This window comes from Aptenodytes patagonicus, chromosome 6 (assembly GCF_965638725.1).
Source record: "Aptenodytes patagonicus chromosome 6, bAptPat1.pri.cur, whole genome shotgun sequence".
Classification (NCBI taxonomy): domain Eukaryota; kingdom Metazoa; phylum Chordata; class Aves; order Sphenisciformes; family Spheniscidae; genus Aptenodytes; species Aptenodytes patagonicus.
This window is the reverse complement of record NC_134954.1, coordinates 41108282-41124079: the sequence shown is the minus strand read 5'-3', so window position 1 is coordinate 41124079 and position 15798 is coordinate 41108282. Positions and strand designations below refer to the sequence as shown.

At 46.9% G+C, this 15798-nt stretch overlaps 1 protein-coding gene across 4 annotated transcripts; it reads right to left on the bottom strand.

The window, feature by feature from the left end:
• Window positions 1–4388: 4388 nt before the first annotated feature.
• NABP1 (nucleic acid binding protein 1) lies at window positions 4389–13002 on the bottom strand. Of its 4 annotated transcripts, none has more exons than XM_076342247.1 (7): window positions 12758–13002; window positions 12501–12639; window positions 9288–9359; window positions 7776–7848; window positions 7447–7513; window positions 6654–6733; window positions 5709–5889 (listed from the first exon to the last, which is right to left on the bottom strand). In XM_076342247.1, exons 1-7 carry the CDS (start codon window positions 12846–12848, stop codon window positions 5785–5787), a joined length of 627 nt encoding a protein of 208 aa, XP_076198362.1. In that variant the 5' UTR covers window positions 12849–13002; the 3' UTR covers window positions 5709–5784. The 4 variants fall into 4 exon arrangements, with proteins under 4 accessions (XP_076198361.1, XP_076198363.1, XP_076198362.1 ...); XM_076342249.1 differs by having other exon boundaries at window positions 5825–5889; window positions 6621–6733; XM_076342246.1 differs by lacking the exon at window positions 6654–6733 and having other exon boundaries at window positions 4389–5889.
• Window positions 13003–15798: the final 2796 nt, after the last annotated feature.

Here is a 15798-nt window from a genome sequence, read left to right as displayed (position 1 = left end):
TACCACCTTATCCTGGTTTTACAGATGAGAACCTATTGCCTGCACAGGACCTGATCCAAATCATGCTTGAAGTTGGTGGGATCTCCTGGCCATCCCCACAGGGCATACGGCAGACCTGGGCAAGCGTGGTTCCAAATTTCCCCAACAGTTGTCCAGGACTTTGCAAGACCATTTCACCATCTGGCCATGAACCTGAAGAAAGCTTGGTAGAGGGCTCTGCTGATACACAACAACATACAACTACATTCCTGTGGAGTCTCAGTTAATGACGTAATAAGCCAATTTTGTCTTTTATATGCCAATTTATCTAACACATAGCAGCTAGTCAGCCCTGCAGTGACTGAACTGCTTCGGGTTCTCCACTCTGCAGAGCAGATACCATCCCATTTAAACTTGTATAGTAAGGAAGCATTTAGCTCTGAAGGTACATTTACAGCAGAAGAATTCTCTTTTCTGAGCTAAATCCTGATATTTTACTCCTTCCCTAATCTTGCTCCCTAGGGAACATACAAATCCGGACAGTCTTTATCAGCTGGGAGGGTAGGAAGGCAGTTTTAGATGAAGCTCTTATAACTGCATTGTTTTCTTCCTGAGAAAAATCAGCCGCAATTTAGAGAAATTAAAAAGCTAAATGAAGTCCTTAAGTGTTCCCCTTAGTCACTTCCAAACTTTTTTCTAATCCCTTTGAACTCCATCCTCTGTAGTTTAGTCAACAGCTTGTTTAGGATTAATTTTTTCCATCCCAATTACAAGACGCTGTGTATGTTTATACATGTTATATACACACACACATACAAATGTCCATCACAGAATAGATTAAAAAGCATAATCCTTATAAAGAGCCATAGCAATTTCAAATTCTGTGGAATCAAGAATAAAGGAATTAGTAGCATGATTAAGGCTGAAGTCAGAAAGTGCATTTCTGAATGAATTCCTGAAGGGCTTTGCTGAAAACTTCAACCTCAGTTTTCAGGCAATTGCCCCTGGTTTGGTATGTGCCTTCCAATGGGAACACAACAGCTTTTTTTTTGTTTTGTTTTAATTGGAGCCATGTCCCCATGAGTGGTTCCCCCCTTCAGCCAGCTCCAATCTCCCTAATTATGCAGAAGCAAACAAAAGCACCCCAGCAAAGAGGCTGTTAAATCAGCCAGGCACCCAGCCCTGTAAGGGCTGGGTGTTTCTGTGGTCCTAAGCAACCACGTCCCCACACATAAAACAGAGCAGGCACTGGGGACACTGAGCATTACCAGCAGTGGCTGAAGTACCACCAAGCCACTGAGGCAGGCAGAGCCCCTCTGAGCTCCCCAAACACAGCACCTGGAGCTCCTGCTCTGGTAGGGGCCACAAGCCCCTGCAAATGGCCAAGCGAACGCAGCAGCCCAGAGCAGAGGCCTTGCAGGGACCAGCACCTCCGGCACCCACACACGGCCCCGCAACAGCCTCAGACGGCATCGCCGCGTCCCTCGCTCCACCTGCAGCGGTGGAGCTGGGATTGCTGGAGAACCCACTAAGAACCCACCCTTGGAGGATGCTCCAGGCCACCCCAAGCAGGGCATCCAGCCCTGGCTGGCCAGGGGTTCCCTGGGACGCCCGTGCTCCCCGGCAGCGAGGGCCCAGGCTCACCCCGCAGCATCGCACGGCAGGGGGAGCGTCTGGCTCAGGCACAGCATTCGTTAGCTCTTCTGCAATCGTTAACAGAGCCGGGACGGGGAGTCACGGCCCTGCAACCTTCTCGGTAACATGTGCTGGTGCTGGACTAAGGGGAAACTCCCAAAATCAACCAACTCTCGCTCAAGAGCTAGCCACTTGCAAGAGCTGCAGGGAGAAAGCAGTGCACCTCCCTGGACACCTCTCAAAAGCACTGCCAGAGACCGCACTAGGCAGTGCAAAGAGTTGCTTGGCAACATAAACAGTATGTCCGAAAGGGCACATCTATGCGTATTTGAGAGAAGCAGGGGAACAACCTGGCAGCTGAGAACCCACGGGCCACAAAGCAGCCCAGGAAACTCCCTCAGAAACACTCAAAACCCCATCGCTTTTACTGATTCCTAGTCCTAACAAAGCACTTGGGGAACTGCTGATCAAAACTGCCTTATAGAACAGGAAAGGATCCTGTTTTGGGGGTATGGACATGGGCTGCAGAGGATGACCATAGCACAGCCAGGTCATTAGCAAAACACAAGCATTAACATCCGTGGAAAATTTAAGGCCCCAACGGGCTGCAGGGAACAGCATTTTTCTACTAAACACTCCCCTGGGTCCAGAGAAATGCATGCACTAACAGAACACGGCTGACATCCCTGTGATGCTGCTAAGGGTGTCATCTGTACAGACTGCACTGACATGGGAAAAACATTTCATACAGCCCGCAGCAGCTTTGCACAAGCAGCACTAGCTGCAAATAGCTTTACTGGAACTTGCGTGATGCTGAAGAGCGGCATTATTGGAGTGCACAGGACTGCAACCTGCCAGCTTTAAGTTAAGGGTAAAGCTAATTAATTGAGTTGTGAAAGCAGTGATTATCTATCACATGCCTTGGTCCAGCATTTATATTTGTTCTCACAGAATCATCCCATTTTCACTGTGGACGTGGAGCGCATGGCTCTTGCCACGCATCCAAGGTTAGGACAGTGTTTCACAGTACAGGAGTGCTTTTCCACTTTCAGGATCAATGGGAAAGATTCTTGCTGAGGGTGGACAGAAGGAACACATGGAGGACTGCAGCAGACATACAGCAAAACTCTCTCCACTGCCACGTTGCTGCAGTCTGCCATCAGTCCTTTTGTTAGGGCAGGTAAGAGGAGATGAGCTGTTGTGGGGTGATGAGAGCTGGGCATCTTGTGACTGTATTGGGATTACTCAATTGCACTTCAGCACTGTGCAGTTTGTGTCCAGACACGTGAACACCTTCCAGGTTTTTTTCCTTTGGGAATCTGTATTATCTAGAATGAGATTACCCTAACTGCAGCCTTACCTTTAATATCTTGGGAAGACATCTGTAAAGAGACTCCCTAATGACCTAACCACTGGGCACCCATGAACTGCCTTATAGTGTCAGAGTAATTCATGACAACTGCTTGTTTACATGGAGAAATACATCTGTCTCTCTGTACACCGAGGTGATATGATCCAAACAGATGTGCGGCAGGTTCCCAGATTCCTCTGCAAGCTGAGAACTCGCTATCTTGACACTGATACCTCTGAGGGAAACAACTTTCTTGTGTTAGGTTCACTGGAAGATCAGAAGACCTTGAAAAGTTACTATGATTATATTTACTTTAAGTCAAGTCCACGTGACTTTTCAGGGCAGAGATTTCCCCTGCAAAGAAGTAAAAGTTTGTTAATAAACTGAAATAGTTTCACATAAGAAACAGGGAGGCAGGAATGCTACTAACCTTGAAAACATGAAGACCAGCCTCTTGCTTTTTTCCTCCCAACTGCAAATCAATCATCCACTTGACAGCAAGCTTTTAATCTTATGCCACTTAGCAGCAGTAATCATCTCACTTTTTATTTGGAATTTGTGAACAAGTATTCTGTTTATTAGCTTAATAAAAGCTCACATGCATAGAGCTACAAACATCAGGCACCTCAGCACACACTAACACAGGGTTCCCCACTATTTCAACCTTCTTTATGCTGCAGAGAAGCCAAGACCACCAGGATTTGAGATCCATAGTGGAGATACCCCAATGAGTATCAAGTCCCCACCATGTTCACTTGCTACCTTTACAGCTACTACTGGAAAGCACAGCTCTCGCACCATACTTACATCTCATTTACCTCTGGAACATGTCATATATACTTCACAAGTTTAGAAGTCCTCTTGGCTTCCTTCTCACAAGCATATCAAATGTCTTAATGCAACACTGCATAAGAGGTTGTCCATGCATCTAGACTATACATGACTTTTTAAAACAAGTAGGCAATTTAAAGTCCCTGAGTTACACATCACCTCCTTACACCACTTCCCCAGAAGTCATCACATGCTTTCTGGTTTACCGATTAGCACTGTTCTTCCCCAATAGCATCCTTGGGTGATCTCATGAGGCATGCCACCCTCTTGTGTCCAAGACAAGTTTCACTAGTTCCACCTGGAAGCAGGTATCAGGTTAGCACTTTACCAGACCAGAGGCAAACAGCCCTCAGGCGTCTCTCTAAACCTCCCTTCAGAAGTTTGTTGCTGCTGCTGATTACATTTAAAAGAAAGTTCAGTATTTCAGACCAAGCAAGGAACCTTTGCCAATTAGAAGCAATTTTCAACAAATCATCATGATAGAGTACCAAAAGCGGAAGTATCAAATGTAAGCAACTTGTAAACATTAGTGACATAGTAGCAGATTCAATTCACACGAATGACCACAGAGACAACTCACAATTCAGAAATAGCCTTTTGTCATGAAGTCTTTATGGCTTGACAGAAAGAAAGTTAGATTTGTTTTTGAAATGGTTAGTGCAATTTTTTATTTGAGAGGTCAGCTATAAGAAGAGTTAAACAGATGAATCCAGTATGACACCTCAGCTTCCAAGCTGTTTTTGAACCTGATCTGAAATATGGCACTGGACTCTTATCTAGAGTCAAGGCATTTGTGATCTCAGAAACAAAACCACAGCTATTTTCCCCAGGAGATGGTGGTGGTGGGGTTAAGTTCTTTAAGGGATAATTCGTATCTCATAAAACAGAGGAAGGAAAGCTTAGCAGCTTAACAGCATCAGAAGTGCAGCTGCGTGCTTGGCCAGTAGCTCTGCAATCCACACATACAGCTTCATCTAATACATAATTCATTTGGAAAAGTGAATGAAGGAAGGAGAAGTAGGCAGCCTCAAAGAGACAGGTAATGCAGCATTTGAAAACAGTTCTTTCCTGGAAATTCAGACTCCTGCAAAGTAACCTTGGGCTTTTACACCAGCAGTGGCTACAAACAGCGCATTCTCCAATGCTGTCTGAATTTAGATCCTCCTCTCCTGCTATTTCATGCAAAGCAAGAATGAATATCCAAGCTTCTATCCAAAGCAATAAAATCAGTGTCACTTTCCTTAACAGTGATAATGGTGTTTATGGAGAATTTTTCTTTTAAGTAGCATACACCTTTTCGGAATCAGAAGTCAAGCCTCAAGACACTCACCATGTTTTCAGCTTTCATCCGAGTTATCCATTCTTTAATTTAGGAGACACCACTAGGTGCTGGCACCACCATTTCCTTATACTTATTGCTTTTACAAGCTGTATTCTTTCCAAGGACACCTAGTTCACTGGAGCATCTTTGCTCTTCCCCCTCATTTCTCTTCCAATACGAAGAACTCCCATTAACCCTAATGGAAGTCAACGTATGTGCACACAGGACATAATAGACCTTTTAAGGCTATATGGCTGACCAACAGAAACAGAAAGATACATACATGTAACTGAAATTTTCTTCCATTTAGCAAAGGGTACCGAGTTTTAATTGAGACTCTTCAACCGTTACCCTTACTTTCTTATACCCACCTTCTCCCCCTACCCCCTTAATTTATGGGGAAGACTCACTGTGCTTCCCTAAGCAAAACAAGAAATAGATCACATCAAGTTCGCTTCATAGACCAAAAGGTAAAAAAAACAATAAAGGACAAACTGGTTCACAGTTAACTATAAATAAAAGTGCAATAAGTGTTCAAGTAGAGTGTAGAGTTTAAGCAAGCTGTACAACCACATTTGGCATAGTCATCTTTTAAAGGCTCTGCGTGGGTCCCTCCCATTACTGACGGCAGGGAGAAGAGGCTGAACACTATTAGCTGGTGCTGGATTTACAGGTCCTCGTCCATTGCCTCTCCCACTACCTGCATAAGTGTGGCCATGATTATACATAAACGGAAATCCACTTGATTCAGGTCCAGTTTGTAAACCATTTCCTAAAAAGACAGAAAAAAGGTTATCACAAGTTCCACGGACTGAAATCACTGCTCCCTTACATAACTTTAGCAACAGGGAACGCATGGAGTTTACGGCAACCAGCAAACCCTGAGCACCAGAAGGAAAAGCCCCTCGGGCACTGCAAGACCCTAAACCACAGCTTACCTTTTTTCCCCTTCCCAAACTACCTCCCCTCCATCCCTACCACCCGCTCTCAGCTAAAGCAAGAAGAGTCACAGAGTTGCATGCTGATTCTTTGCCCAAGAGACTGGAGTCTCATGAAACTAGACTGGTGCTTTCAGAAACATGCACTGGCTTGTAGGTCACACACCAAGATGTTCCAGAGAGACAACAGGGCAGCAGAAGTCAAGGAGAAACCAGCAAAAGAAAAGCAGGCTACACAAAGTTCCTTGCGTCATTCCTCACTACCAGGCACACAGAAATAGAAAGCTGCCTTGTGAAGTCCAGCCACAGAAGCAACTCAGCTAGCACCGAGTTCTCATGAACCTCAGCCTCACAAGCATCACTGCTCATGTTTTGCTAGTAGGAAGAGGGACAGAGCTGAAAAGGCAGAATGATGACAGAAGCACAGGGAGAGAAGGAAGAGACAAAAGGAAATCATTGCATTTAAAGACCACACAAGAAGCAGGAAGAGAAAAAAAGAGGCTTCAGAAGACATGCACAAGTGCAGTGAAAACAGCCAAAGCAGGGACACCAAGGAAGTACCTACACACTAATTGTGCTGAAAGCCTACTCGCCTCACCCTGGCACTGAGGAAAGACTGGCCTGAAAGCACTGCCCTTCTTTGCTCAGAATCATTTATTTTCAAAGGAACAGAAAGGGCTTGTAAGAGAAGTAAAATAAGAGAAATGAAAATCATGTTGCTAAAGAGGAAGCAGACAGTCACTGAATTGAAGTGACAAAGCTTTTTAACAGCAAGTTATGAATCAGTTTGCTGTCATCCACCAGCAGAGCTTAGCTGTACAACACCAGGTACCGAGTCTGGGCATCATGTAGGCAGGCCACAACTGAGGTTCCCTCTCAGCTTACACCCACTCAAGTCTTGAAGCATTTTCTTATTTAAGATTCAATGTTTAAATACATCACAAAATGATCCAGCCAGGTGAAATATTGGAATTCAGATTACTACCACTTCTGTTTTGGGGAGCTAACCTGGCAGGAAAGCCAAGGTGACTGGCAAGATTAAAGCAAGTCATTTTTAAAGCCAACATCTCGAGTGGTTTAAAAACAGAATTTCAAGTGCTGCAAAAGCTCTTTGAAAGCATCAAAACAATTTAGGACTAGTCAAGTCCTTTTACATGATACAGGAACCTTGAATATTCTGATCTCTTCCTCTGCTAGGGAAGAAATCCCGAAACCATTATTCAGGAAATGTTCATGCTTATGTGCTTGCAGGTTCAGGCCCCAGTCTAAAAGACTTTTTAAAGCATAGTACACTTTTGCCCCAGAGTGGAGAACCCTCAGCAAGATAAATTTCTTTTTATTCCCATTAAGTGTTTCTCATCCCTTCACTTTCACAAAATGAAAAAACTTACCCAGTGGCCCGAAAGTACAAGAACCCATATTACTTGATGCAGAACTATTATTCTGTTCACCCTGTGCCTTCAGAGAAATGTAAAAAAAAAAAAAGAGACATGGATCAGAGAGAAATTTCACATTTTTACAGAAAAGGGCTGATTTTTTCCTGTGTTCTTATAGTGGCTCCACATGGAATTTATCTGCTACTCTAATTATTGGCTCATTTTTGTCTATATATCACTTCAAGTCTATTTTTCCAGAAGAGTCACATCTGATCACAGCCTAGTGTGAAATATTCAGAACAAAGAGCACTTTATGCCAAAAGCCTCAGACAAGTTTAACATACCAGTTTGTTCTGCCCGACGTGTTCCGAGTTGGGCTCACTGAAGTTTGGCACTTCTGAGTATACCATGCAGAACCTGGGGAGAAATTAGGATTATGAGGAAATTCTAAAGCCATTTTTTAACAGAGTTCTCAACTCCACAACTCAAAGAGCGTATGTTCTTGACATATCCCACCACCTAGAAGTAACTAACCCAAACCCCACTGTTCAGAGAGTATCCATAGGTATTAAAAGGCTCTTTGATCCCTTTATAGGCTTGCGGCGAAGCTGTCATATCTTCCTGGTGAGGGTGTTTCAGTCAAGCAGAGGCAAGTACACGTTTACTCTAGGAGGTAAAATGGCCTTAAGAAAACAAAAGGTGATGAAAGGGCTCCCTTCACCTCTCTTCCAGCTGCACAATCTTGTCCAGCACCCACTCACAAGGTCACCTGAGACACAGAGTCACCCAGCCTGCTCCCAGACTGTGACTGCATTAGATCTCTAGGGAAAACTTAAACACTCCCACACACTCCCATGCTATGGAGTGCCCCATTAACATAGTAGCACAGCAGAGTCCAAAACAGGGAGTGAAATTTAAAGCATCCTTTTCCACTCAAGGGAACTATGGAGGAATAGGCCCCCCAACTCACCACAGGGAAGTTATGGCAAAGGGAAAGAAAGAGTTGGATGATTACGCAGCTTGGACTGGTTAAGCAGAAGTGGAGCTCCCACCTCCTGCTGGGAGGCACAACCCAGATGAGGACTCGCCTCACTCCAGCCAGTAAGCCCACAGGATGACACTTCTGAGGCAATGGCTTTGCACCAAAGAAAACCTGCAGGTCATCCCTCACAAAATCCAGCTGAGCACTGGGCATTTTTGGACCATCCGAGAAAAGAGGTGGCCAACCCGCAGCCCCACTTCCCTGATGACTACAAGACCTCACACGGCACTTTGTGCAACAGCAGAAGCACTCTTCCGGTTAGAAAATGTTGCTATTTTTCCTGTTGCTTGTCAAGTATGTTACTCATGTTTGTTCTTAGTCAGGAGGAGTTGCCGCCTCAGTTTGTGGGCAGTTTAAAGAAGGTTTAAAGAGGCTTGCTTCTGTTTAGATATGATTCACTGGAGTTACCTCTGTCTTCCTTCCTGGCACTGCTTGTCTCTAAAGCATGACACACATACACAAGGCTTCCACCAAAATAAAGTGGTTATTCAAGCTGAGGCCTAAGGAAGCAATGCAGATGAAGTCCCTTGTCATTTATACAATTCCCCCCCTTCTAGGTAAAACCCAGACCTGTGCCATGATGGAGGACGATTTTCCTCAATATACCTAGAATCCAGAGAGGGTCAGAGCTCATTACCACAACAGCATGTAAAAACCTCACACCACAGTTGCCTGTACTGTACCTATCCATGACCAACCAACAGGCTTTTGCTGCCCTAGCTTCCATTTACTAAGAGCCACCATGTCTTGTCTTTACCATGACGCTCTGCTGAGAACAGGACATAACACCGCAAGTATAACACGCAATACTTACTCCCCAATTTTATGCAGCTCGCCTCCTCGTCCTGTGTAAAGTGTCAGGCATCCTTTCCACAGAGATGCGTACCTGGCCAAAGAAAGGAGAAGCAAAGCAGTGTCTCTTAGTGAATGAGAATTACCACTGTTAAAGAAAGTAGAAGATGCTATCTTCCAAGATTTAAGTATTACATATCAACATGAATGGACTAAAAGAATTCCCAGGGACCCCAACTTTACCACATCAAAATTTTATAGATCCCCAAGTTTTACTTCTAGCAAAAGGTACTGGAAACTCAGCTGGCTCCTTTGGCAATTCCAGGAAAGCAGCCAATTACTTTGAGACTGGATGCTCTTTCCTTGGCTGGAGCAGCCCTTACAACTGTTCCTGCAGATGAAAGGCATCTCGCCAAAAGCAGTATATGTGTTACCATTCACTGACAACTCTCAGTTCTGCTTTCAGCAGGAGCCAAGAATTACCTTTGTTCACTGGAGAATATAAATACTGCTACTGAATATGCAGAATAGGAAGTGCTTACTTTTTTAGTATAGGTCCTTACCAGATTTTTTTTAAAGGCACAAGTTTGACCATCATGTTCCAAGTGACATATAGAAATGCAACGAAACCACTTTTTGATTGAGGAAACATTCACTTACAAGACAGCATGAGTGCACTCTAGTCTTTATAGTGGCACTTGACTTCAGGCACTGGAATTTGAGTTATGCAAAGCTTTCTGTATAATTGTTCCTTTCAGTGAGGGGCATCATGTATGTGAAGAAAATAATGAAAATGCAGACCAGAAACCTAGGTGCAGCACAAGGGAGTTAACAGGAATATGGGTGTCTTCTAGCAAAGGAATAGGGAGCCCCAGCAATTGCACACTCAGGAGTGACAAATAATCTGGACAAGTCACGACTTCCTTATGCTCCGGTCTATCTCTGGAACATAGATAACAAACCTTCCTCTTGCCCTTTGCCTTACCTGCTGAGACTGGGAGCCATCTGGCTACACACAGAGCCTCGAAGAGAGGCAGCAGGGAGGACCCAGATCGGCAGAAGAGGACCATAATGCCAATGCGACAATAACCTTCTCTGTACTTCAGCACGAGCAGTAAAGCATAGTATCTACAGTTATGGTGCCTGTCTTAGGAGTTTTCCATCCAGAAGCAGGATTAATGCTCTTCACTTCATAATGCTATCTTTCACTTTAAAGATTCCCTCTGTGCTTAACCTTTAATAACCAGCTGGTTGGACAGTCTTGTGGCAGAGCACAAAGGAAAAGAGCTACCAAATAATAAATGTAAGTCAAACATACATTTACTAGGACAAGACCCAGCAAATCATGGGACTGATAACCCCCAGCACAAAGTTATTCCACGTATGCAAGCATTTGTTTTTGTCTCAGAAAGAGCTGGCCATAAAGCACTAAACTCCAGAGCTAACTTTGAATTTAGAAATAAACTGCAGCAGCTTCCTGTAAATGAGTTCATCAGCCAATGACAAAAATCAGCAACAGTGTCTGCGTTTGCAGAGGAATGCATCTACAGCTTGAAATTCAGCAGAAAAAAAAAGGACACATTTACATGTGGGGCCTAAGCTTTTGTGCTTCTAAGTGAGCATCCTGCACTGAAAAGTCAGATTAGCCTATAGAGCTGAAATTTACCTGCCTTGCAATGGCAACATCACACACTCAAATTAATCCTATTTGAGTTAAGTATAAAGCTGTGTTTGGAGAACCTTGTATGCCAGCATGAGGGCATTTTTCTTAATATGAGAGGCAAACCAGAACGTATTTAGCTTTTGCCATTTCACTCACTACACAGTCCTAAGTGAACATGCAATTCACGTAAATGAAGGCATGACTTAGCCATCCACTAGGAATAGTGATGTCAATTCATAAATTTAATCCATACAAGCCAAACTCACTTTTTGACATGAAGGGATGCAATGACCCTCCCACTTGTTGCACTGAAACACCAGAGCAGCTACAGTAAGCCAGTCACAGAGCGGAGTGCAGTAACAGTGCTGAACAGTATCACTATTAATTTGTTTCAGTGTCATCTACACACAGGGCTTTGTGCTGGCCCAGAGCTCTGGTTTAGTTCCACCCATCTCAGCGCCCCAGCACTCCACGTGCTCTCCACGCAAGCAGGCTTCCCCAGAACCACCTCTGCTGAGGACTCAGCCTATTTCGTGTAAAAGGACATTTGCATAGGAGGAAGCAGCTGTAGTTTTGGTGGCAAGGGTCATCCGATTTCACTCCAAAACCAAGAGCTTCGCTCAGATGAACAACTTAAGAGCAGCTCAGTTAGCAGCTCCACTAAGTAACCTTTTACATACTTTTTCATAAAAACAAATTAGAAGGACCTTACACACACTGTAGTTCCACCATCTCCTGGAGTGCTGTAGGCCAAAGGATCAGCGTAATAGATTTCTAAGTGTAACCTCACTGGCATAAAGAACTCAAATGAAAGTGACTATCACTTTGCTACTGACAATTTAAGTGACATGGAAAAGGATTTTCAAATTGAAACTAGCATTCCTTTCTCACAAACATAAGGTGGTTTTTTTTTTAAATTAAACCAGCTCTGAGATAAATGAACTGCATCTAACCAAACTAACATGCTCTACAGTGTAGCCCTAGTATGAATTTTTATAGTGAATTTGAAAAGCTTCTCCTTCCCTGCCTGTCATTTCCATTAAACCCACTGCAATGAAAAGCAACTTTTCTGCATGAGACACATTAATCGTTCCCTCCTTTCCTTAAGGAGCTGACTGCTAGAGTAAAGAATTGGCTGTAAAAATAAGAACATCCTTTTGACTTCCCCGCTTGATTTACAGACCAGGACCGGCTGCTGCATTTCCCCCCTCCCCCCCAAAAAGAAGTATTTTCCTAAGGAGCTTTTTTTAAAGCCAAACCAAACACCACCTCCTCATTAAAAATACAAGCCCTTCCTAGCCATCGACTAGATTGTATGCTCATGCTAGGCATGTTCTGGGTGGATGAGGTTTTAATTTGGCAAGTGGTCTCAGGGCGCTGCCCCGGTAACAAGGAGCCAGTCCAAAGCGGGGCGAGCTGTGTCATCCGTGCCCCTCAAGAGGCGGCCGAGCCTGCTCACAACCCCGCACCTTCGCCTCGGTGACAAAGGGCTCCCTCCGACCCGGCGCTGCCCCGGAGCGCAGGCAGCGCTCGGCCGGGCCGGGGAGCGGGGCGGCAGAGGCCCATACGCACCCTTTGGTCAGACGGATGATGTCCCCCGGCTGGATGAGGCCGCCGATCTCGTCCCACACGGAGATGGTGATGCTGCCCGTCTTGTCCGCCACTTTGCAGGACCTCACCTCGTGCCCATCCTTCGTCTTGGTGACTCGCCCTGCGGGGAGAAGCGCGGCTCAGGGGGGCCGGGGGGGAGGGATGGCGGGGCTGTGCCCCCCCCCCACGCGGGACACGCGTGGGCGGCCCGGGGGTGGGGCGTGCCGGGCGCCACTTACCGATCTCCAGCACAATAAAGATGACATTTAAGTTTTTCAGTCCGGGTTTTATGTCTTTTATGAGGTGGTACGTATCGCTCGCCGCGCTCATGCTGCGGCCGGCTCGGGGGGCAGGGCGAGCCGAGCCGGCATCCCGCGGGGGAGCGGCGGCGGCGGCAGCAGCAGCAGCAGCGCAGGGCCGGGCAGGGGGGACCGGCAGCCCTCACAGGGGACGGGGACACGAGCACCGAGGGGCTGCGCGGTGACTGTGCGGCACGCCCGACCCCCACCGCTCCCTCTCCCGACCGACACCACCGACACAGCACGCACACGCCCGCCCTCCCGCTCCCGCCGGCACTGAGGAGCACATGTGCGCTGCGCTCCCCTTTATATCAACCGGGCGGGCCCACCCCAGGCGCCGGGCGGGGGGGGGCGGCGCCGAATGGAACCGTCCGGGGCACGCGGAGTGCCGGGACTGGGCAACAGGCGGGAGCGAGCTGGTGCCGCGCGCTGATTGGGCCGCGTCGCGGCCATCTTCTCCTTCTCGGGGCGCTGCCCCGCCAGACTCTGCCACGGCCGCCGAGCAGGGTGAGGCTGAGCCGAGCCGAGCTCGGTCCGCCTCACCGAGGGCCCTGGCTCGGCTCACTCACTCGCTTCTCCCCCGGGAAGCAGCCCTGCAGCGCCCCGAGCGCGGCCGGTGCGGCAGAGGGGAGTTAGGAAGCGATTCGCCTCGTACCCGCGCCATTTTAAGGCACAGCTGTAACACGGAGAGGGGTCTCGTCAGATTTCGTGGAGGGCGATTCCCCCTCTGCTCCGCTCCCTCCGGGAGCAGCTCCGCTCTCCCTCACTGATAAAAAGTACGCACCTAGGAGAAGTACGCATCCATTGGGACATAGGCTAGGGGAGATTGCGATGGTATACAGGGGAAGTCTGATTCTGGTCTCTGCCAAGCAGAAATGGCCGATATGGGGGCCGAAGAGAGGAGCAGGAGGGCACTGGTGCTCTGTGGCACCCTGTGACTTGGCAGGGCTGTACCATATAATGCTCCTGGAGTTGAATGCTCACTGGGCGTAGGGAAAATCTAGGGTTATGCAGTACCGTGCTTTGAACCTTTCTGTGCCAAAAATGTAAGCCTAAATCCTGTTGAGACTAAAAAGGCCAGCAAAGCACCCTGAACTCTGTCAGGAGCCTCCTGCAGAGACACATTACTCTCTGAGCTTAGCCGCAGGCCAGGTCAAACATGGGGGGAGGGCAGCTTCTCCAAGGGGAAAGCCATGAAGGTGGTGGACCAACAGCAAGCCCCCTCAGCCTTGTGACATGCTTGGCTGGAGGGTTCTGAGGAAATAGCTCAGTGCCACAGAACAGCCCAAAGATCTGCCAATGGTTCTGTAATTAAGCTCTCCCCCTTAGGAAAGGTAGCAGAGCAGTGTATGTGCACTTTGCTTCTCCTTTTCAGAGCCGGACTTAGCTAGCTGGGCTTTCCCCTTCTATTTCTGTAAGCAGAAATCCATAGATGACAGCACTTGTGAAATGCTTGGCCGTGCGTTCTGCCACACTGGAGCTCTGGTCCAACAAATGTTGTGCAATGCTTATCTGTAGGCAGTGGAGCAGCCCTGATGTGTACAACTCGGTGCTTGGAATAAAACATCCTGCTTGCAAGTATCTGAGGGGAAGGGAACATGAGCCACAGGAGAATTTGCTTAAAGCCCCCAAGAGGTTAGTCCACTTCTGTCCCAAATCCTTCAGTCGGTGCAGTTGCGGGGGGATGACAGACTCGCTTGGTGGCCTCTCTCCTGACTGGCTTTATAACTTTAATCTGGTAACTAAAACTTTCAGAGTGATCAACTGTATGTCAGTAGATGAATGGCTTTAATTTAGTCACTTGGGAAAGAGTTCAAACCAAACTCCAGGAATGACAATGTCCCTGGCAGAGGTTAGACAAAAATACTCTTATCTGTAGAACTGGTAAAATTTTTCCATACAGATGGTGTTTTCCTGCCTTCCTCTCCACCTTCTGTCTGCCCCATCTATTAAGAGCCCTTGGGAAAGAATCATTTTGTATCCTGTGTTTTCAGTCCCAAGCACAGTAGGACCCTGTCCTGGATTACTCACTTGGCCCCCTACCAAAACAAAACATGACTCTCGGTACTAAAACATGTGGGACAGGACAGCCGAAGGCCGTATGCTGCTCTGCCTCATGGAGAGCAACCCTATGGAACACCTCCATAACCAGTCCCAGCTCTTGCGTTCTGACTTATTAGGAGGAGAGAAAAAAGAGAAGGTGGACCATACAGCAAATCTCATTGGAGAGTTGAGAAGCCTTCATTTTGCAAGAAAAAACAGTTGAATACTCATGGCAAGTCTCAGGCAGAGGGGAAGTCACAAGGGTGGTTAGCTCAAAAGCAGGAAACGCTAAAAAACACTTCACCAAGGACACGCTTCTAGTGATGTGTCATCAGTAAGATAGTTTCAAGTGAACATCTGTCCAGGAAGGCAGCTGGGACAGGTGCAAAGGACACCAGATGTGGGCTACCAAGGCACCTTGCTGTGGTAGTATACTTGCAAATAGGCAATCAGGCTACCTTTGCATCAGTGAGTGTGACCACTTCTCTAACACATCATGCCCAGGCCGCCTGGTGCTCATCAGCCAGCACAGAGCCACCAGGCCTGCAGCAGGGAGCGCAGGGACCGACTGAAACACAGAAGGAGGTGGATTTATTTTATACTAAGGTTAAGTTTAAAGCTGGTAGGAAGAGGTTTAAACTAGAAATGGCAATACAGCAGGGCCCAAGCAATCTAGGAGAGTTCAAGAGCACACTGACGACAACTCTCTGGCACAGGTGATGGAGGAGCTAAAAAGGAAGGATGCTGTCCTGGACCTCATACTTCTAAACAAGGAAGAACTGGTTGGGAACATGAAGGGTGGGGTCAGCATTGTGTGCAGTGACCGTGAGATGGTGGAGTTCAGGATCCAAAGAGGGGAGAGCGGGGCAAAAGGCAGGACCACAACTCTGATTTTGAAGAGCAGACTTTGGCCTCTTCAGAGATCTGCTTGTGATATG